At 44.5% G+C, this 22,443-nt stretch overlaps 1 protein-coding gene across 2 annotated transcripts in view; it reads right to left on the bottom strand.

Annotated features, from left to right (window-relative positions):
- Nucleotides 1-22,443, bottom strand: part of Prkca (protein kinase C alpha) — a 403,509-nt gene that overhangs the window by 125,550 nt on the left and 255,516 nt on the right. For both annotated transcript variants that reach the window (XM_047543070.1, XM_047543071.1), the window contains exons 4-5: nt 8,546-8,657; nt 4,587-4,715 (exon numbers count right to left, since the gene is read on the bottom strand). In XM_047543070.1, coding sequence (XP_047399026.1) covers nt 4,587-4,715; nt 8,546-8,657 — 241 coding nt within the window. The remainder of the gene's footprint in view (nt 1-4,586; nt 4,716-8,545; nt 8,658-22,443) is intronic.

The raw sequence follows: 22,443 nt of genomic DNA, 5'->3' as shown, positions 1-22,443 counted from the left end.
TCCTCCTAGGATTTTCAGCTTCTTGTTCTGTTCTGTTGCTTTTGCTGTACCATTTGGAAACTGCACATATTGGGGAAAATGACCCCTGAAATATCTCAGCATTCCCTCCCATAATCACATCACCATTATCACCAGAAATTTTACACTGACACAAAAACGCTATCTCAAATATAGTCCAGCTTCAAGTTCTCCCTTCCTCTTTTATCTGCCAAATGTCCTTTACAGCTGTTTTTGAATTTTTTTTTCTTTTGTTTTATGGTTACAAGATGGCATCAAGTACTACAGCTTGCATTTCGTGGTCTCGTCTCTTGATTTCATCAAGAATCGGTGCCTTGGATGCTTTTATTTTTCATGACATTCGCAGTTTTGAAAAGTCCAGGCCAGTATCATGTAGAATGACTCAGTATCTGGATCTGAAGGACCCATCCCCCAATACCACCTGATCTTAGAGGATACTGTAGATTTTCCATGACAGCACATCAAGAGGGATATCCCTTCAGTTTGTGATGTTTGGAGGGAGACTGAGTGCTAGGAGCTGAAAGTGTGTACCTTTGGCCCCCCCAATTCATGTATTGAAACCCTAACCCCATTGTGATGGTATTTGGAGGTGAGACCTCTGGGAGATAATCAGGCCATGAGTGTGGAGCCCTTATGAGGGGATTAGAGCTGTTATGAGAAAGGACAAGAGAGTACGCTTGCTCTCTGCATGTAAAGACACAATGAGAAGATGACCCTCTGCAAATCAGGAAGAGGGACCTCACCAGACACTAAACTACCAGTGCCTGGATCTTGGATTTCCAGTCTCCCACATGGTGTTTTAGCCAGCTATTTGGTTGCTGTGACTAAATGATCTGACCATCACAATTATGGAGGAGGAAAGGTTTATTTGAGGGCTCATGGTTTCAGAGGTCTTAGTCCATAGAAGGCTGGCTCCATTCCTCGGTGCTTGAGGTGATGCAGAACATCATGGCGGAAGAGCGTGGCAGAGGGAAGCAGCTCACAACATCAGGAAGCAGAGAGGGAGAGAGACTCCACTCTCCAGATACAAAATACATACCCCAAAGCCACGTCCCAATTCCAACCTCCTCCAGCCACACCCCAACATTTCAGTTAATTCCATCAGGGATTAATTCACTGACTGGGTTAAGACTCTTACAACCCAATCATTTCTCCTCTGACCCTTCCCGCATTGTCTCCCATGTGAGCTTTTGGGGGATACCTCACATCCAAATCCTAACAGGAAGAAATAAATGTCTGTTGTTTAGGGCACCCAGTCTATGGTATTCTGTTTAGCAGCCTGAACCAAGACCCAAAGTTTGATCACTTTGTTAAAGTAGCATATATCAAATTGATATCAACAACCACACAGCAAAACATTGAGTTCAAGTAACCATACCCTTAGTGGGATACAACCTTAAGATTTTTAAAAATTATGGTAAAGTCTTAAACTTTTTTAGTATGTTTGTTCTTGGTGGAGGTACTGAGATAAAAATTCTGAAATTGTGTTGCACAAAATGTGGAATAGAGCAAATAAACATAAGCGTTTTGATGTTTTAAGAGCTGGGGGTCTAACTGAGGGGGCAGGGACCGTGAATACAGGCTGTGGAAAGGCAGGGGAAGAATCAGAATTGAAAGTGCCAATGTGAAATCCTACCCCTGTCTACTGAAAGTTTAGACACTGTGCACACCAAGAACACTGAGCGCCCTACCACGGATCTTGGGTTCTAAGTATTATTTTCTACTTAAAGAAAAAATAAAATGATAAAAAGTTCCTTGAAGAAATGATCAAGGCACTAGGTAAGCCTTCATGTTCCAGAAAGGAAGTGCTTAAAAAAAAAAAAAAAAAAAAAGATGGATTATGTCTAAAGAACACAAGAGGTTTTGCTGGGCCAGAGGTGGGATAGTTTGAGCATCAAAAACGTAAGACAATAAAAAATAACTTGTAAGCCCAAAGTGATACTTTAAAAAAATATAGAGGGAGGTAAAGAGAAGGCTCTTCTTTCAGAAGAATGCCAGCTAATGAACCCTGAAGGAACCATTGATAAAACCATCGATTGGGATTCATCAATGAATGTTGACTCCACTGGGTGGAAGGTTGCTGGACCACAGATACAATCCTGAGACTCTTTACTAATTCAAATAAAAAAGTAGAGGGATCCAAGAGAACGCCATAGCTAGGTGGTCAAATGTAGCATCACCAATAATGGCCAACCCATAGTACCTGAGGATAAGCAGCTTCCCGCTGGCACCGGCCCTCTATCCAACCGGAAAGACCAGATTCTTCAGCTGCAGTGAGTTCCTGATCTGGCTACAAAGCCCGTAGCCAAGATGTTATTTAATGGAAACTACCTCCAAGCGATACCTTTTCTCTTAAATAAGAGCTCTGTCCAACTCCTCCCTGCGGGCAGCCCGACACTGCCCACCAGTGGGGAAGGTACCTGTGCACAGCTTGCAGGCCAACAACAGGCTACCATTGTTAACACTTGCTGTCACCAGAGAAAGCGTGTTGTCACTGTGACTCTGGGGTGAAGTTTGGAGTTCAGGCTGAGGCTGGTGCTCTGCCAAGTGGGACTTAAAATCCTCCTGTTTGAAAGAGTATAGAACTCAAAGGCCATATGACATGGCTCCTGAGGACAGTGCAATCTGTCAGTTGAGACTGTCCTCCCTGTCACTTGAAAACGGAAAGAGGAGCCCAAGACCAGGAGGAAGTTCTCCCCTCCCCATGGGAACCTGGGTCAGAACTTCAGTCTCCATGCTAAATGAACAACCTCAAGTATTTCTGTGAAAACTAGACTCTTCTTCAAAATCATCTATCTGTGGGAGAGATGTGTTTCTGAAACAGCCGTAAAGCACATGATATTTTTTCCATTTACTTACAACATTAAATTGAAAGTTGGTTCCCATGAGGATTTTTTTTTTTTTTTTTTAAGCGCTTCTCCAAACCAAATAAAATAGCATCCTGGAATGTAGAAAACCTATTAAAATGGCTGATTAGAGGAAAAAAAGAATGAGACCATTCTGATAACATCAGCGCCGTTGCCCAAAGGCAAAAAATAAAAATACACCATGAAGGAAGGTAGAGGCCTTTCCCACAAATACAGCACTAATCCAGAAAGAAGACTCACCTCCGATTTCAAAAGGCTGATTTCCACCCCGGTGCAGAACTCCCGCTGGGAGTTTCTATCTTACTTTGGAAATTATTTTCAACCTGAGCGATTCTAAACAGGTAAAATGGGGACTGAGCTAATCTAGCAATTAACACAGTTGCTCAGGGTTTGGGTTTAAATGCATTTTTCCAAGAAATCACTTGCATTTGGACCATAAGCTCTGCTCATTATGGTTTATTGTTTATATTTGTGTTCTCATTAAAGCCAGGCTAATTCTGCATCCCATTCAAACTCTCAATGGGCGCTCTCTTTCCCCTCCCTCTCAACACCTCCAGCCCTTCGGTTCCCTTCTTTTCCATGGGGTCTTTCCCTGTCTGACCTCTGCCGATCCTGAGCACATTTCAGTGGTGTTCTCTTTGGAGGTCACATAATGTGGCACTTAATTACACTTGGCCTTGGGCTGTTCTGTAATCCCTTCCTACGGTACTTTTTCTCCCCTAGCTTTAAGTCCTGTGTTTGGACTTTCTGTAATCTTAGAGAGCCTCATGGAGTGCCGAATGAGACTTTAGCAATATTTATGGGTTTACTATTTGCTCAAAAAGAGGCTCCACTTCATAAAAGAGACTTGTTTGGCTCAGTGCCCAGGCACGGAAGGGCAGACCCAGACTCGAACCCCGCCCGGCACTTTCCACCTGTGACCTGGAGCAATTTCCTTCCCTCCTCCCAGTCTACATTTGGGCAGATTGCCTAGTGCCTCGGTTCCTTTACCTATAAAGTGAGGATCATAAAGCAAACTTCCTCAAATGTTTAAATAAATAACATTAAAGTCAATCTTTCTTAGGGTAGCTTAAGATTGCTAAGTACTAATGGAAATGGCAGTTACTATTGTTGAGGTGGATTTACCAGGTCATCATGGCCTGATGCCACTAAGCATCTGGATCCTCCATCCATACACATACCCGCCCTAGTTCCATGCCTACCAACACTATTTCGATGAACTGCCTTCCCTGTTCCCTGTTGCTGGAGGGAGAATACACTGGGTGTTATGGTTTAGATATAAGGTGTCCCCCGAAAGCTGAAGAGTGAGACAATGCAAGAATTTTCAGAGGTGAAATGATTAGATTATCAGAGGCATCGACCATGGACTGAACCTCTAAAACCATGGGCTACAACAAACTTTTCCTCCTCTAATTGTTCTTGTCAGGTCTTTTGGTCACAGCAATGCAAAAGCTGACTTAAAACACTGGCCATGCTGTTAGAGTACCCCGATCCACAGGGTGGCTATACCTTACATGACATTGAACATTTAGGGATTTGGGTATGCGGACCAGTCTTCTGAGACATGAGTTAACATGAGTCTGCAGGACGGTCGATGGTGAGGATTCCAAGGTAATGCTGTGAGCCCAGCCCCCGCCTCGCCTTGGCATCACCTCCACCTTATCCCACCACAAGGGCTGCTCCTGAACCACCATGCCTTACCTGTGACATGGAGCTTTTCATCGGTGACCTCTGCCTTCAGGTAAATCCGCCCTCTCTTCTCTGTGTGATCCATTCCGCAGAGGCTGGGGACGTTGATCACACACTGCTTGTGAACATTCATGTCGCAGGCTGGGAATGGAGAAAGCAAAGGGTCAGGCTGACCATATGGCTCAACATGGCTTCCTGTGTTTTGGTGTCTGAGCAGAAGTGGGAAGGAGTTACCCCCGACTCGATACTTCGCTATAATGTTGTTGGTGACATGAAGAACTGTTAGCAGATGTCCTTTCCAGTATGGGCTTCTGTGTGAGTGACAATATCCTTAAAATACCCATTCCATATTTACTCAGTCTTCACAGAAGCAGAATACCCCAGCCTGGTGTTCCCTGACTGCTCCAAACATTTGACAAAATCCACGAAGGTGAGTGTGTACAAAGCTCAGGCTAATTAATACTTTATGTACACACAGGCACAGAACATGCAAATTTTAAATACAGGATACCTTTTGCCAAAGAATTCCTTCTGCCTTTCCGAGCTGAATACTGAGAAAGTGACAATCTGTGGGTTGAGGATGGGAGATTCGGAAAATTTTCTTTTCCTCAAGTAACCCTATATTTTAAAGAAGGTGTAAGTACATTGCCTTTGTGGTTTCTTTTTTTTTTTTTCCCCCAAGAATTTGTGTTTGATATTTTAAACCTGTCTTTAAATATTTAAATATTATTTCAAGTAAAACAAATACACTCCTGGCACAAGCCTCTGCGTACAGCTGACATTATGTGGGAGGATAAAGAGAGATCGGTCTTATTGCAGTGAACCAAAAAGGCCTCGAAGAGAGCCCTGGGCACCAGCTACAGACACCAGGCTGTGTTGGCGTCCCAGCTCTTCTCCTGCCCTTCTGCCCAGGAGAGGGGCGGTGCCGGATCCCTTGCAACTCCCCCAGGGAGGCCAGCGAGGCTGCGCCGCAGCCTCCGAGGTAGGGCCTCCCGCGCCCTTTCATTTCCAGTGTTTAATTTTAACATGGCAAACCAAACTGAAAAAAAAAAAGTGTCATGAATAATGCATATCCACTATGATTAAACACGGAAATCAGGAGAAGGGACACAACCAGGAAAGAACAATCAGCCGATTCACAAGTGCGGATTCTCTTAGGCTTCTATTTCCGAAGCTAACTGTTCCAATCCCGAGCCTGCGCCCAGGCCACGTACAGGCTCTTGAAAAGTCACGTTATCAATATAACTTGTTAACTAAGTCATGTGTTCAAGTGCCCAGCCAGCATCAGCAATTTAAAGAAAAAAAAAATGAGAGGCTTTGGAAAGGGTATAGGCAACAGGGAGGGCAGGGAGGAGGAAGTGCATGGGTCTTGGCTGGGTCTTGGCTCTACCTGGAGCTGGCCTTCTTTTCTTTTCCTTTTTTTTTTTTTTTTTTTTTTTTTTTTGGTACTGGGGATTAAACCCAGGGGTACTTTATCACTGAGTCACATCCTCAACCCATTTTATGTTTTTATTTTGAGACAGGGTCTCAGTCTCACTCAGTTGCTTAGGGTCTCACTAAATTGCTGAGGCTGGCCTTGAATTTGCAATCCTCCTGCCTCAGCCTCCCCAGTTGCTGGGATTACAGGTGTGCACCACCACACCTGGCTCGAACTGGCTTTTCTACCTTGGGAAGTTCACGGGCTGTCTCTGAGTCTACTCCCTACTCAGCAAACATAGAAGATGGTTTAGATGAGCGGTTGCTAACTTTCCCCACCAAATGGACCCGGATATAGGACTAACTGTATAAGGAGCAAGAACAAGGGGAGGAGTGTGGGGAGAGACTGAATCTGCCAAGGTCAAGGTAGAGGTGGGGTCTTGATGCCCACCTGCTCATTCTACTCCCCCCAGAAGCTCTGCAAGTCCAGGGGAAAGAGTTTAAAGCAAAACAAAGAAGCACTGATCCAGGTCAGTGGTTTTCAGTTATTTTCAGGTAATGGAATGTGTTTTTCAAACAAAATCTAAAGCAGAATCCTAACAAATACACCAGCTGAGTGCCATTAGCATACATGTAGTAAATAAATTCAAATTTGTACCATTTATTTGTTATAAAGACATTCAAGGATGACCAACATAAAGCCCTCTAATCCAAACGAAACCCTAAAACAGCTGTTGGGGATACCAGGTGATGCCACTATGGTTTAAACATGTCCCCCAAGAGCTGATGTGTTGGAAACCTCACCCCCAGAGTCATCTTAATAATGACCTAATGTTTGAGAGAGAATCAGTAGCTGAGGTTATGAGGGCGAGGCCCCCAGGGTGCATTAGTGGCTGTATAGGAAGAGGAGGAGAGAGCTGAGCTAGCAGCTTGCTGTCTCTCCACGGGACCCTTCTGCCACTCTGGGATGCAGCAAGAGGCCCCTCATCAGATGCTGAGCAGATGTGCCACTGTGCTCTTGGACTTCCTGGCCTCCAGGATCAGGAGCCAAATAAACCTCTATGCTTTATAAATTATCCAGTCTTGGGTATTTTGTATTAGCAAGAGAAAATGGACTAGGCAGTATCTCAGAGCAAACTTGACCTATCATTCCTGTATTTAATTAAAGTTGTACAGCACCTGTAAACCCTCATTCTTACAGAAGGTAACATGTAAATGGGAAAGTGCTGCTCATAGACTCTTCAGCTGATTGCCAAGTTCAGTCCCATGAATGAAGTTGTCTATACAAGCTCTCTAGTGTCTGTCAAGATTGGTATATATGTAACACATATGAGTGTCCATTTTTGTTCCAGGTTTTAAAACAGTTAAACATATATTTATAAATTCACTTAGAATTGTGCTTACAGAACCCCTGAAACGCATCTTTGGAATCCTAGAGTTTCTTCTTCTTTTATTTATTTTTTTTAAAAGAATGTTTAGGTGTAGATGAACACAATACCTTTATTTTATTTATTTATTTTTATATGGTGCTGAGAATCGAACCCAGTGCTTCATACATGCTAGGCAAGCACTCTACCCCTGAGCTACAACTGCAGCCCAATCCTAGCGATTCTTGAAGCATGGAAGGCCTCTGGCCTGGATGATCACAGAACCTTCATTAGGCTGTTAAATTGGACCACTTCAGAAAGCCAACACCCCCTGCATTCTAAGTATTCTCCCTGTACTCTATAATGTTCTGCATACTGATTTTTATATATTGTGTTTGCTCCATGTAGGATACAAACACAAAGCTTTGGGCCATTACAGTGGTCATTAGTGAATGAGAATTTCATAAGATTTGCCTATTAGAAAAATGGAATTCATAATTGTCTTTTTATGTCCTAAAAGCATAAACTTTTATTTAAACAGGTAGCCTGGGGAATCTCAATTTAAGAATCATCAAAGCAAAGAGTTTCCATAGTTTTTCTTCTTTCCTCCTGGTATTTGACAGAGAACTATCCAAGACAAAAGAGGAAAATGGCCTGGGATCCGTCTCCTCCCTCAGTGGTGCTCAAAGATTTTATCTTGAACTGGACTGATATAAATTTGATCTGTTCATAAACAGGCGGGGTGAGTGAACTGAAATAAGATGCTATCTGAGTTTTTATGTTCATTCCGGCTTCAGTTTTCAGGAGAGCCTACTGGATTTTTCCATTGTCCACCCACTAATTAGAGACAGAGGAAGATAATGACTGTGGTTGCTTAGCTTATTTTGAAGCCTACCCAAAAGTGGAGGTGGGGAGCCTTCGTTGGGGTTTGACTAGCCTGCATTTTACAAGGATTAAAGATTTCTACCACTTTAAAAAAGTGGTAACTTCATTTATAAGCCAAGCACATTTTTTTAGTTAGTTTAATAAGTTAGAACTTGGGCAGTGGCGAGATTCTACATGTTTCCAGCCAGATCTATATCCGAACTAATTCTCCCTATTGATGGTTCATTACCGAACCTTTGGGGCTCAGTAAACCTTGGGCACAAGCAGTAGAGTCTCACCATCTACTAGAAAAGAAAAACTTACTGTCACATTTCATCCCTTGGTGGATAAGTCCGTACAGCAGGGACCCACAGTGATCACAGAAGGTCGGGCTCCCATAAGTGTGGATTTTGAACTTGTGCTTGCTCCTGGGGTCCTGCGGAGAGAAGAAGCACAACAGTCAATCTTTTCTAACACAACAGATGAGGTTCCGTTCTCTGGAATCATACAATGGATAGCAGTGGTATTCTGCTGCATCACGTTTTAACGTAACTATTACCATGTTTTCAGGGTGTGTGTGATTTGCACCCACCAAGGTTTCCCCCAAAATCATGGCTTCCCCTTGGCATCATCAAAGCCCCAGGGCAAGGTTTAAAGGATTCTGTATGTCTGACTCCATAGCACCTAGCACAGACCCATTAACAGGGTCACAGGGTATGTTTGTGACACTGAACTCAAGGGACCGGGAACTGGATCCATCAGGAAATCTCTTGTTCGAGGTTTCCAGAAACATAACACCCTGTGAACCAGGTACATGCTGGAACAAAGGGGACCTCTTCCTCCTTAGGTACCATCTCTCCACAACTTATTCACGTCTGCACAGAGAAACTCCAACGAGGTGGGAGGGAGTGAGCCCTGGAAATCACGGAGATGACTTGTCCCCCAGCGGGGCTGCATTTCCCTCCTCCTGCAACAGACCACAGAAAGTGGGATAGTCCAACTAGAAATCTGTTTCCCTAAGTAAAGTTTTTGTTTGTCAACTCACAGGTATATTACAGATAGGGAAGCAAAAATTTTCCACCGCACAGCGGTTCTAAAGCCAGACTCTGGAGCCTCTGCCTGGGTTCTGCTCTTTCCAGAGATATGGCTATGGTCAAATCACTTGTCCTTTCTGCCTTCTCTGCATACTGGGAGATTAACAGCACCTATCTTATCCAGGGTTGTTATGAAATCAAAAGAAGTCAATCTTTGTAAAATGCTTACAAGACTGCCTCAAGCTGCCTCAAGCTGCCTCAAGCCAGGCAGAGAACAGGTGAGCTTCTGATTTCTTAGGAAGAAGCCCCCATTTACTAATGTGTGAAAGAAGCGGGCTGAGCTGAAAGAACTTCAAGTTCCCTGTGAATTACCAACCAATTCCATATTCAGCATGTACCCCCAGGACCTACTCATTGGATGCTTCCTCCCAAGTCTCTCCTTGGAAGAGGCTGAGCAACTCTAAAGACAGTTTTGGCATCAACTGAATTAAGACCACAGAGGGGCAGGGTTGGGGACAGGGCAGATCAAGAGCTTCTTTTTACACATATCAAGCTTGATCTCTCCTTTAATGCACAGAGACACAAAAGAGGACAGTCTTGGCTTTTGACTTTCTAAGGGTCTTGGAGCTACTGAAATCCCAAAGGTAATTTCAGCATAAGTCAGTAAGTAATCAGGATCCCTTTTTAAAGACATAGATTGGAAATTTCTGGAAGACTTCAACCACACAGAAAAGCCTAAAGAATAGCAAACCAAACTGGGATGCACCACCTAGATCTGATTAAAGTGAGTGCTTCTTCCCTATTTTTCTCTGTATAATTATTACCCTCATTTTACAAAGATATTAATTACTGTCCCAAAGTCATGAGGCTCATGCATGTCAGAGCTGGGATTTGACCAACATCTGACTGTCATCATAAAAACATTCACTGATTTACCCAGAATGAGAATCTGGCATTTAACATCTTTTTCTTTTAAAATATATTTGTACCACAATATTTTTGAAATAAGTCCACCACTTATTTTTGTAAATAATATTTTATTGGAACCCAGCCATGCTCATTTAGTTACATATTTTCTATGGTTAAGAAGGCAGAGTTGAATAGTTATGACAGAGACTGTATCAACCACAAAGTCTAAAATATTTCCTCTCTGGCTTTTACAGGAAGTCTGCCAATCCCAGCTTTACGACAATGGTTTTCGACATGTGTTCTGAGCCCAGCCCTGGCACAAATTCTAACACAGGATCACATCACCTGGAACTTGTTAGAAATGCAAATTATTTAGCTTCTCCTCAGACCAACCGAATCAGAAACTCCAGGGGAGGGTTGGTCTGTGCTTTGGCAGGCACGGCAGGTGATGCTGAGGTTGGCAGGCAAGCTAGCAACTGAGAATCAGCACTTAGGAGGTCACGGGACAGTTATGGAGCAAGTGCCTAACAGGTACTAGCTGAATACATGTGTAAATGATTAATAATGTTCATGGAGAAGGTCACCAGTTTACCTTTTAAATGTCTCTCTGGGTGTATGTATATACAAAAAATCAACAACCTCCTTTAGAAGTTATTTTTCCTAAGCAAGTGGCAGCTGTGAATACAGTCCTAACTCCACCGTTAAAGAAGCCCCCTGATTTTCCAGGACTTGAAGCAGGATGGTGAAGGAACAGGCTAGTGTCAGTGCCAATTAGCGGTACCCAAGCTGACAGTCAAGGTCAGCTGCGGAGGGCAAAGAGGATGCTGGGGGAAGGGGAGAGCCAGTTTCCCTGCAGAAACCAGCATTGACAACTGGCAAGTGAATGAAGAGTCCTCCGGACTCCGCTCACACAGAGTCCTCCAGAGTGTGCGTGTGTCTGTAGCTCCAGGGTGACTGTCCTACCAGTTGACTGTCACACAGACTGTCTGTTGACGTGGCACACAGGCAACGTGCTTCGCTTCTCCGGAAAACCTAAATCTTACCCATCTGACACCCATAGGGCGTCTTCGGGCTCTCGTGGTTGAGGGAGGTGTAGGAAGAGAAGAAACCTGAGCCGCCAAGTCCTGGAGTCCTTTGCACCCTGAAAGTCCGAGTGTGGCCAAGGTTCCTGATCACGAACTACAACAGTGACAATGCCACCCTCCGCTGGGGGGTCCTCCAGTGTGTGCAATGCTTTCCAACAGCCAAGGGCTCTGTTTAGAATGAGTCTCTTCTAAAAAGGATATTTACCCAGATGCTGGAGACCTGTGTTCTGACTCCAGCCCTGACACAAGTTCTGTGACCTTGGAAAAGTCTCATTACTTATTTATGAGGTGGAAGTGAAACTGACCTGCCTATCTCATGGGCTGGCCATAAGGCTCAACTCAGGGAGGACGGGAGGAAAGTCTTGCAAAATTTCTGGACAAATAAAGAGATCATTTTTATCTCATCCTTGGACGTCAACTTCAAGGTGCCCAATGTTTGCCCAGAGTACTTCAGTGACTTGGGCCTGAAGGGAAGGAAGAAGCAAGCAAGCCCGTGTCAGCTCTCACTGGTGGTCAGAGAGGAGCGGGCAGGAGCCAGGGGACTTCTTGGGTCCCGTGTTCCCCTTCTCTCCACCCTGTGCCTGGTCTTCTGAGGAAGTCTGCTTGGTCATCGACCCGAGTGGTAAATTATGAACTGCCTGCCAGCCCAGGCCACCCCATGCCCTGTCTCAGCCGTAAGGATGACTCCATCTCTCACGCCGCAGGCGCGGAGGGCAGGACCATGGAAACCGTTTTCCAGTCTAATGAATCTCACCTCATCCGACAAAAGAAACCACAGTGCTAGCTAGAGCACCATGACTCACGGTGCTCGGCAGAGAGCGACTGGAACCGCAAATCTCCCAGGGTCTCTGTGTTCCATCCAGTAGCCACTAAAGAAGTCACTTCTTTGGCTTCTTTGGGTCCAGGAGGGGTGGGGTGGGAATGGCGTTTTTAAAATGGGATTTCACAGAGCCCTTCGGAGGTCAGGAGGAGCTTAGCGTGGCTCAGGGTGGGGATGGAAGAGTTGGGCAAGCCAGGGAGGCCATTGCTAAAATTAAAGTTGAAAACAACCACACTAGATAGCTTCTTAGATTCTGTCTTGCTATTAAAAAAAAAAATCTTTTTATTTTGAAATCATTTAAGACTCAAAAGAATTTGCAAACCGAGGACAGCCTGTTCTCGTGTACTCTTGACTTGGCTTTCCCAGTGACAGCGTCTTACATAACCTCAGCACATCAGCAGAAATGGGACACTGCCCGGCTACAGCACCATACACCCAACTACAGGCTTGGGGTTCCACTAGGTTTTACATGCTTCATTCCAAGGCAAGAATTTTTTTTTTTTTTTTTTGCACTGCATATGAATTAAATATACCGTGTACTGGGCAGAGTAAATACTGCTAACTCAAGTAGAATAGCACCAGAGGAGCATCTGTGGCTGGTTCATGAAATACGTAACCTGCTGGATCTCACGTGGAGGGGCAGGCGAGGATGCGCCTGAAGGTCTGTCTGCAAAGTGGAATCAGAAGGCTCTTCTCTAAGGAAACACAGGCCGTGTCCCGACCGTTATGGTCAGTTTCCCCAAACAATCATTTTGGGAAATGACAGGCTGACTGAGGTTTCAGTCAAGTACGCAGCCAACCTGGTCATGGGAGGCTGAAAGGTGGGCTTCCAGATAAGGCTGGGACCTGGGTGGAAAGACAAGGCCATTGGCAGAACCCCAAGGCAGATCTGTCCTCCACTGACCTGATTCACCAAATGAGTCCCACCAAGACCCCTGTGGTGTTCCAGGGAGGCTGTGTGGAGAGGAGCAGGGAGCTGGAGAAATGGAATCTCATGTCACTTGGGTTCTGAGCAGCCTTGGGGGTCTTTCCTACATCTATAAACCCTGGCAGTCAGTCCTTCAGTAGGGTGAGGGCACCCAGCTTCTCCCCTGTGCCTTCACTGTGACGGTGGCTTTCACCTGCCACAGCCGCCACATGCAGAGACTCCACCTTCCGGAGCACCTAAGGAGGCGGCAACAAAGACTCCCCATCTGGTCCAGGAAGTCCCTCTACACGTAGGGGCCAAACACTTTTCGTCCCCTGTCTGACGTGCATAGCATATCATCTGTCTTTTATATGCCACTTATCACATCCTGCCACCTATGATGATTATTAGGCCCTTTCATTTCTCCATCTCTCACCTCCACATGGACACAGCAGTCTAAAGGACATGGCCTAGTCGGTACTGCCAAATTAGCAACTGTGTGAGAACCGGGAACGAACATCAAGTTTGAGTATGAACTTTATCTCAGAGCTCCCTGGAAACCAAACCAAGCAGGGAAAAGAAATGCAGGAGACTTCCCTGGGACCGCAAAGCTACCCGAGTGCAGACATCTCTTCTGGTGTCCTGGAAGACAATTTTATCTCTTACAGGTTGGACCTTCACCAATTGCGCGTGAAGGCAACTACTAAGTCCTTAACAAAAGGCACTTTCTATCATGCTTACCTGCGGCTTCTATACACGGTTATCCCGCCTGGGAGTTATGGCAAGATTGGCCACACTTAGTGCCCCAAAGAAACGACTGGCGTTCAGTGAGTCTGCTCTGCTGCCAAGATAACAGCATTTTCATTTTAGTGAAATGCATATAAATATTACTTTTCACTTCTCTAGACACTGGCAGCCTCTTGTTCAGTGGAGTATAAAACCTGTTGGCCCGCGCCACAAGCCTGATATCACATTAAATAAAAAGGGAAAAACTTCAGACACTTCTGCTTAATAGTTGGAGTTTGATGGTGGGGGCTTCTGAGTGAATCATTTTTCCTAGGTGCAAAGGAAGTCTAACCCACAGATCCAAATCTAGGTTTCTTAGGGAAAAACAAACAAATAATGAAAAACCCAAGTTCTGTTGAAAGCATTTGCTGGCCTGTTTCTCACTTCTGAGTTTTCTAACACAGCAACTTAAGTGGCCTCCCTGGGAACACCTCTCAATCTTTCCACCTCGACTTTTCAAAGGCTTTCTTCTTCATCCTCATCAGTAGCAGCCTTGTTACCACCACCCTTTGTCACTGGTTAAAAATAAACCTGTGGATCCACACTGCTCAGAATTTCGATGCTTCCCCAGGCTGTGGATTTCCTGCATGCCTCCTCTGTGCTGTCTGTAACCATCTGGAAGGCGTAGTCTAGGTAAGTTTGCCATCAGAGTCTTTGAGGATGGAGACTAACCTAGCACCATGCAGGGTGAGACCTCTAGAGGAACTGATGTGACCCAAACTCCAGCCAGGGACACTTTGTGATGAGGAGGTGTCTATGTGAATAAACATCGCTTCTCATGCCCTTTTAATTTGATGCACATAATCATGGCAAGGTTTTGGCTAGAGATCGTCCTGCCTGGCATTTTCCACCCCTATGTGAATGCCTCCAAAATACCCTGAAGGTTTCTTTTGGAGGACCAAAATGTCTGTCCTCGAGGGCTGGGGTTCAGGCTTTCGGAGTTTCTGGGAAAGATTGTTTTTAACGCATTGAAGCTCTAGGGTGTGACTTCCTTAAGCGCCCAAAGCAGTGTGGCTCCCTCAAGCTGCTCCCTCTAAATACCAAGGAAAATTCCCTGCTCTCACCATCTGACGTGTTCTCGTGAATCATACTTGCCAGCCAAGCTTGGGTCTAAATGTCACCCACATGCTGACTACATAAGCAACACCGAACATTCTGCTCCAAGGGTGAGGCTCGCATTAGTACTGTGATCTGAAATTTCTTCGGAAGCAGGGGTTTTTAACTACATGAGAACAAAACTTCCTATTTTAAAACTGTTTGTTAACAAGAAAATGAAGAGCATTACCAAAACCAAGGTGATTTTATGCACCCTGGGCATCCCTGCAATAATGACACTGGCTCTAATGCACTAACAGAACCCCTGTGCCCCTTCTCAGGCTCCTGGATCAGCCTGGCCTGCCCTCCGTTTGTACTTTGCCTTTGAACCAACTGATCTTGCCGAATGTTGCCTTTCTAAGGAAGAGTGAAGGAACTTCCGTTTTCTGATGGCAGGAGTTAATTTTTGATCTGTAATGTCACCCTGTTATATTCTGAGTGAGGCTAACTTGTAAAATCAGTCTTTGCTGGCAGAAGGTTTTTTTTTTTTTTTTTCTTTGTAGTGCTGGGGATTGAACCCAGGACCTTGTGCCTGCGAGGCAGGCACCCTACCAACTGAGCTATATCCCCAGCCTTGGTAGAAGGATTTTTATGATCATTTGTCCAGCTAAGCAAGATGCTGTCATCTTTAAATGAAAAGAAACAAAGTCTTAAAAAACAAACAAAAACATCTCTATCTGTTAGGCAATGACTAGACAAACTAATACATTTATACTTTGGAATACTATGTAGCAGTTAAATCGAATGAGCTAGGTCTCTCTGGAACAACGTGAACTGATCTCCCAGATCTATTGTCTAATGAACAATTCACAGAATGAAACATAAACGAGAATGATATTTATGTTGAAAACAGAACCAACCGCCCCCGCCACCCCAACAAAACAGTAAGAGGGCTTTTCTCTAGATGGATTTGTAAGTAAAATACCTCTGGGGAAGCGTGGGGACAGATAAGTCTCAGAGATGAAAGTGAAAGGAGATGTTTAACCTTATCTGAAAAGATTTAAGTTAAAAAAAATGGATTCATACATTTTCTATATAATCCAAATGACCATGAAGCCCGACTGAAAACATCTGGTTACATTTCAGCTGCTTCATGAGCTGCCTTTGGAGGGAGGGCCTGTGCATTTGGAGCAACTGAGGCACAGCTGCCATACCTGATGATAAATGGGCTCTGTCTGCAGTTTCTTTAGTCACCTGCCAAGTAGAAGGTGTCACTGTAACTAAAAAGACACCGACTGCCATCTCAAGGCATTGATGTATACCAAGTTTTCGTCCCACCCATTACGGCTTTTAAATTCTAAACAATCTTTGATGGTTGGGTATGGAATTCTGATATTAAAATAATATGTTTAAGGTGTACAAATATTCATGTCCTAAAACCTAAATAGTATTCATTTAAAAACAAGGTTATCTCCTTACTTGTCTATCAATTTCTTCATTCTGACTCAAAAATTCCTTATTGTGCAGCAACTATCTGTACATATACCGGTGATGTGTGCCAGGTGGAGAAGACCCCAGTGAGGCTCTGGTCCTATCTTGTTGGTTATGCTGCATAAACGAATAACTCCTAAGTTTCAGGAACTAAACACGATAAACACATCTTTCCTACTCTTCCCTTTGGGGCCCTCTGGATGGAGCCATCCTTATCTGGAACAGAGCCAGTCTTATGGCGGAAGAAAAAGAGAAGTGGGACGACTGGTGGCTCTCAAATCTCTGACTTGGGAAATGCCACCACATTTCATTGACCCAAGCAGGACACGTGGCCATGCTGAAATCAGCGAGGCAGGGCAGCAACTATTTTGAATGATATTATCATTTGCAGCGACCCTCTGGAAGCTCAGTGTCTACTGACATTTTCTATCTCTCCGTGGAGAACAGAATGGGTTAAAAAGCCTCCAACTTGGAAAACTTGGAGATGTAAGCTCAACTGGAAAGAGTTTCAAGTGGGTGGTGCCAAATAAAACCATCCGTGTTTTAGATATCACGCTGACTTGGCAGCAGTGAAGTGGTAACAAACAACCTCAAAATCCCCTTGGCTTTCCACCATGTTTATTTCTGCTATGTGTTACATGCCAGTGGCTACCCAGTAGAGCGCCTGTCTGCTCCTTCCAGGACCAAAGGATGAAAGGACAACTGCTGGGTGGGACACCCATTCTCATGGCAGAGGAACAGAAAATCAAGAGGTAGCACTGAGCAAGCAAGCTGTTCATCCTTGCAAATGGCAGGCAGTCTGCTCCATGGGGGCTGCTCTGCTTCTGGGGAGGAGGGGACGTTCACAGGGCAACATAGGGGACCTATAATCTTCTTACAGCTGAGGGTGCGAGTCCAGGGAGACTGTAATGCAATCTTCCACAGATATTGTTTTATTTTTTTATTTAGGAGTTCACAGAAATTTTTGTTTCAAGAATATTTGTTTCCTATTTATCACACTGGGAAAAAAATCATTCAACTCTTCTGCTTCTCTGTCCATTCAATTAAGTGTGCTGGTCAATTTAACTTGAGGATAACCCTGAGAAGAAGAATCTTGTTAGGAAAGTCTCACATTTTTAAAAAATGCTATTTAAAAAAAAAAATTTTTTTTTTTTTTAATTGTAGTAGTTTTGGACTCAAGTTGTAAAATTAGTGCAGAGAGTTCCCATGGACCCTCACCCAGTTTCCTCCACCGAGAATATCTCACACGATTGTAGTACTTGGTCAAAACCCAGAAAAAGACATTGTTGCCAGGCTGTGAATGGACCTCATGCAGATTCCACCAGTTTTTGCACATGCTTGTTGTGTGTGTGTGTGGTTGTGTGTGTGTGCGCATGTGTACACATTTCTATGGGGTTCTGCCACGTTTATACTCATGATCCAGGCTGACCCAGCAGCACCAAGAGGTTCCCATAAACTTCCCCCTCACGGTCTTTCCTCCCCATCCCTAACCCCTGGCACCCACTGATCTGTTCACTGTCAAAGTTTTATAGCATTTTTAGCACCAAATAGTGTTCAAGCTAATTACAGATTTGGTTGGTGCCAATGCCACAGTTTGAAAGGAAAATAAAATAGGAATACGATACACATCTTAATTACATGGGTCCCCGCCAGCTCTCCACAAGGTTACGTGTCTCCTAAAAAATTCATGGCCAAGTTTACGAGCCTCTCTGAACACAAGTCAGAGATAAAAGGAAACACATTTATTTGAGAGTCTCCAAGACCCTGTCATCTTTACTTAATCTCAGACAGAACTGGGTTATTTGGGGAGGTGCCCTGCCTGGGATAGTCTGGGACAAATTTTGAAGACTAATAACTGGGAGTAGTTAGATAATATGCCTGAGATTCTGCGCTTGTTTTTTGTCATGGACTTGAAAAAGTGTAACATTATTTGCAAGGAGGCTGATTTTCATGCCTCACCTAATGCTGGTAGTTTCCCCAGCAGCTGGTAGTTGTTCATCTGCTTAAACACACAGAGGAGGCAGAAGGTGTGACCCTGTCCTTTTGTATCTGGGAAGGCCACATGGGCAGGGTGATTTTTTTTTTTTTTTTTTTAGGTATCTGTGATTCCTTTATGCAGATCACTCATTGCTCCCAGGAAATATTTCCCAAAAGTAACCCCTCTTGACCACACAAAGAGAAATTCACTTCCCTATTTCAATGATCTTCTTGGTTATAATCTCACTTCAAAAACTGTACACCTTCTGGTACAATTATTAATAATTTTAGTTATTTGTTATTAATTTCCAATTGTTCTTTCACCTGTTTACATAGGCAAATCATATTCATTGTAAAAACTAGAATTGGTTTTGTTGAATTTGCATAAATTTTAGTTCAGCTGAAAGAAACACATCTGCCTTAATGTTTTGGTATATTTCATTCAACAGAGATCTGAGGAGGAGAGAGGGAGGCTGGGGATGTCCTCTTAAGGATTATACTGAATAGACTGGTCTGTAGCTTTCTTTCTTTCTTTCTTTCTTTTTTTTTTTTTTTAACCTAACCATTCATCTTAAACATCTCTCCATGTCATTAGCACAAAGCGATATCACACCTTACTGTGTGATGCTTCATCATATGGACATGCTGTGATCTTTAGCCAATCCCTGGTTCCTAGAACTTTAGGTCATTTCCAGTTTTTCACTGTTTCAAATGACACTACCACAAGCATCTATGCACACGCTGCGAGAGTCTTGTCAGTTAGGAGAAAAGCCAGAAGTGGAAATCTTGGGACAAACAGATGAACGATAAATATTAGATTTAAGAGCTCTCCATTCACTGTAAGGCAGGGTCTGTGTTGATGGAGCCGCGCTGGTTGTGCATTCGGATGGGTGCTGAGCCTTCTGGGCAGACTTGACAGCAACCAGCTTTCTACCCTAGCTAGAAAGTGAAGGGTCAGCTCCTGGGTTTCCTGATTTCTCAGGTCAGGGCATCCGTGCACCACGCAGGCCGCTCCATCCACTCAGTGATGATTCAAAACCTCCACAAACTGATGGGTGGACACTTCTTCCTTCCAAGGGCAGCGAGCACCTCACTCCTCAAGGGTTTATTGTTCTTATTGATAACTTTTCATTCCTTTCTAAAGCTGGGAATCAAGAAACAGTGATGCTTTCATCTTTTATTGGCGGTGGGAGGGGACAGGGACTCTTCAAGCATTTATCAGTTGAGGATGGTTGGTCTAAAGCCACACAAGCAGCAGAACGTCTTACAAATTACACACACACACACACACACACACACACACACATGTGTTTCCAGTCTGCCTGTTTCCTGGGCACCTGGTTTTATGCTAAGGCACTGGATTAGGTTCTACAGATGTGACTGGGTTTAAAGACCCTCCACCTTGGCCTTCACTTGTGAGAAGCACTGTCCCAAGGACAGCAGCAGTGTCCTTCAGCCTTGGCCTCTTCTGCATCAAACTTGGCACCTTCCTTCCTCCTTTCTGTCCAGGCATCTCTGCCCCCGTGTGGCTGTGTGTTGGCAGGGGGGGGTGGGGGGGGACGACACACTGCCCCTCCTTCCCCTCTCCCTCCTTTCTCTTAAACAACAGGAGGTCACACTACGGCACTTTCCATCAACTGTGACTTAAACTGCATCCTAAGATGCCTCCAGAACTCAATCTAAAGAAGACTGACAAAAAGAGTAGTGCTTGTTGAGATGCCCCCGCCCCCCCAGACCTCCAGCCCCCATCTTAACCCAATGGCATTATTTGTTCAGCTTCTATAAGAATTTGAAGTCTGCCCTGAGGGTGGCAGAAAACTACTGTGCAATTCTGAAATTCATTTTTCCTGTTTTTTTTTTTCCCCCACCACGTAAAACAAATATCTAACATAAATAGTCTTTGTGCATATGCTAATATTTCTACCTGTATCAAACAGTTATGTTAACAATAAAGGCAGAAAAATCCACGCTGTTCACCACGATACATGTTTTCTCATTGGCACGCACTTCTCTCTGCAGAGGGGCGCTATGGAGTGGAGACTGGAATGAGGAGAGAATTGTGGTGTTTAGCTGCATTTGCAAATAGACCTCTAGGGATAATGCTCTTTTGATTGGAGGAGATAGAAATACTACAGCTGCTAGTATTCTAAAAATTATATTTGTTCCCTGTTAACCAGTTTAGCCTTAGAAAAATTCAATACTTAAAGAGAAAGGAGAATTACAACAAAATCAAATGGTTGCCTGGGGGCCTGTGTAACACACTTGAAGGTCGCAGGCTCCACCTGTATGCCGAGGGCTTGGAAAGAGATGCCCATCGATTCTGAAAGGATGCTGTCAAAAGGGAGGAGGAGGAGGAAGGGAGGCCAGGTAAATTTAGGTTCACCTACTGTCCAAAGGGCTTGCATTATTTTTCTTTATCTTGCAGTAGGGTCATGGGAGGTCAAAAGATAGTCACTGGTTTAAAAACAAAACAAAAATAAACAGAGGCAGAGGAAAGTAATTTAACTAGAATTCACAGTTAATGTTATGGTTTGCCCTGCTCCCCAAAGCCTCATGCGTACTGGGGTTCAATCTGCAGTATAGCAGTGTTCAGAGTTGGGGCTTTGGGGGTGTGATTGAATCTTGAGGGCCTCATGTGGATTAATCCACTGATGGATTCATTGGTAAATGGACTACTGGGAGATGATGGAAAATGAAGGAGACAGATGGAATCCAGTTGAAGGGCTGGAGTCCTTGTGGGGGTGTCCTTAGGGACTCTATCTTGGACCCCGCCCCTTCCTCTTTATCTTTTCCTCTCTGCTTCCTGGCTGCCCCGAGGCGAGCAAGCTTTCCTCTGCCACACCTTCCACTGTGACGTTTCCGCCTTACCTCAGGCCTAAAAGCAAGTCCTGCTGACCATGGACTGAAACCTCTGAAACCAGGAGGCAAAATAAACCTTTCCTTCTGTAAGTTAACTTCACCAGGTATTTGTCCCAGTGATGGAAAACCGACGAACGAAGCTAGTAAACTGTGAGATCAGGACCTCAAAACACACCTGTGACTTAATTAATGGGGTCTGACCAGGCTAGATGCTTAGCCAATGGAGGAAGCTGGAAACATGGGGCCACACAGCTCCTTCTGCTATTAGGATAAATAGCGATGTACAGTATTGATGCCCACCCCCCACTAACTCAAATGCACATAGCGCAGAAGGTATTTCCCCCCCAAGAACAACAAAAGAGATAAAATGTAAAGAAGCAGCCTATTTTGATATGGAAATAAATGATAATGGCATCTTTACTATTTCTGAATTTCTATCCCTACTCTTGCAAACCTGTCCAAGCGGCAGTAGAAAGACAGATACCCTCTAATTCCACTAGAGGGGAATAGAATGACATCAGGATGCAAGTCAGAAGCATTGAAGTTTGTCACCACTAGAGCAGAGAGGAACCCTGCTGTCACTGCACTTCTCAGGAATGGGGATTTCAGAGTGTTCATCCCTCGACCCCTTTTACATCCGGCTTCTCTACAGAGGTTAAATCAGGCTGAAGTGTTGTTCACCCTCCATGATAAGGGCGAATGGAACGTTCTCCTCTTCTGGAAAGGGTTTTTTTTTTTTTTTTTTTTTGTATCATTCTTTGTCAAGTCCACAGTATTTGACAGCAAAACCAATGTGACATCACAAAGAACCGAATTGGCATCCGCACATGGATATGCTCTGCACCCACGGAAATTTCAGAAGGAAGGTGGCTTGTGATACAAAACCTCATGGGAGCCTTTCTCACACTCTGCAGGAAGATGAAGGGCTTGCTCCTCATGAACGTCCATGCTCCAGCTCGGAGCCGACAGAGCCTTCTGGAATGGGGGAGAAGCTCTGCATCTGCACCGTCAAATGCTGCAGCCATCAGCGACCTGTGGCTACTGAGCCCCTGAGAGGAGAAGCTGGGTTTTCTAATTTTCCTTTACCTTTAATTCACTTAAATTCTAAGAGACACAGGAGGCTAGTGGCTACTCTGCTGGATGATGCAGACTGAAGAGTCCTGTCTCGGCAACTCCTGTCTGTTCGAGTCTGGGATCCCTTTTCCCTACGCCTTCGCCAAAGTGCCAAGATGGTAGAGGTGGGCTGGGAGGGGATGTCCCACTCTGGAGGTGACTGCAGAAGCCCTGGCTGGGGTAGCCTCTCCCAAACTCGCCCTTTC

The sequence above is a fragment of the Sciurus carolinensis genome, chromosome 3 (assembly GCF_902686445.1).
Source record: "Sciurus carolinensis chromosome 3, mSciCar1.2, whole genome shotgun sequence".
Lineage (NCBI taxonomy): Eukaryota > Metazoa > Chordata > Mammalia > Rodentia > Sciuridae > Sciurus > Sciurus carolinensis.
This window is presented reverse-complemented; position numbering and strand designations above follow the sequence as displayed.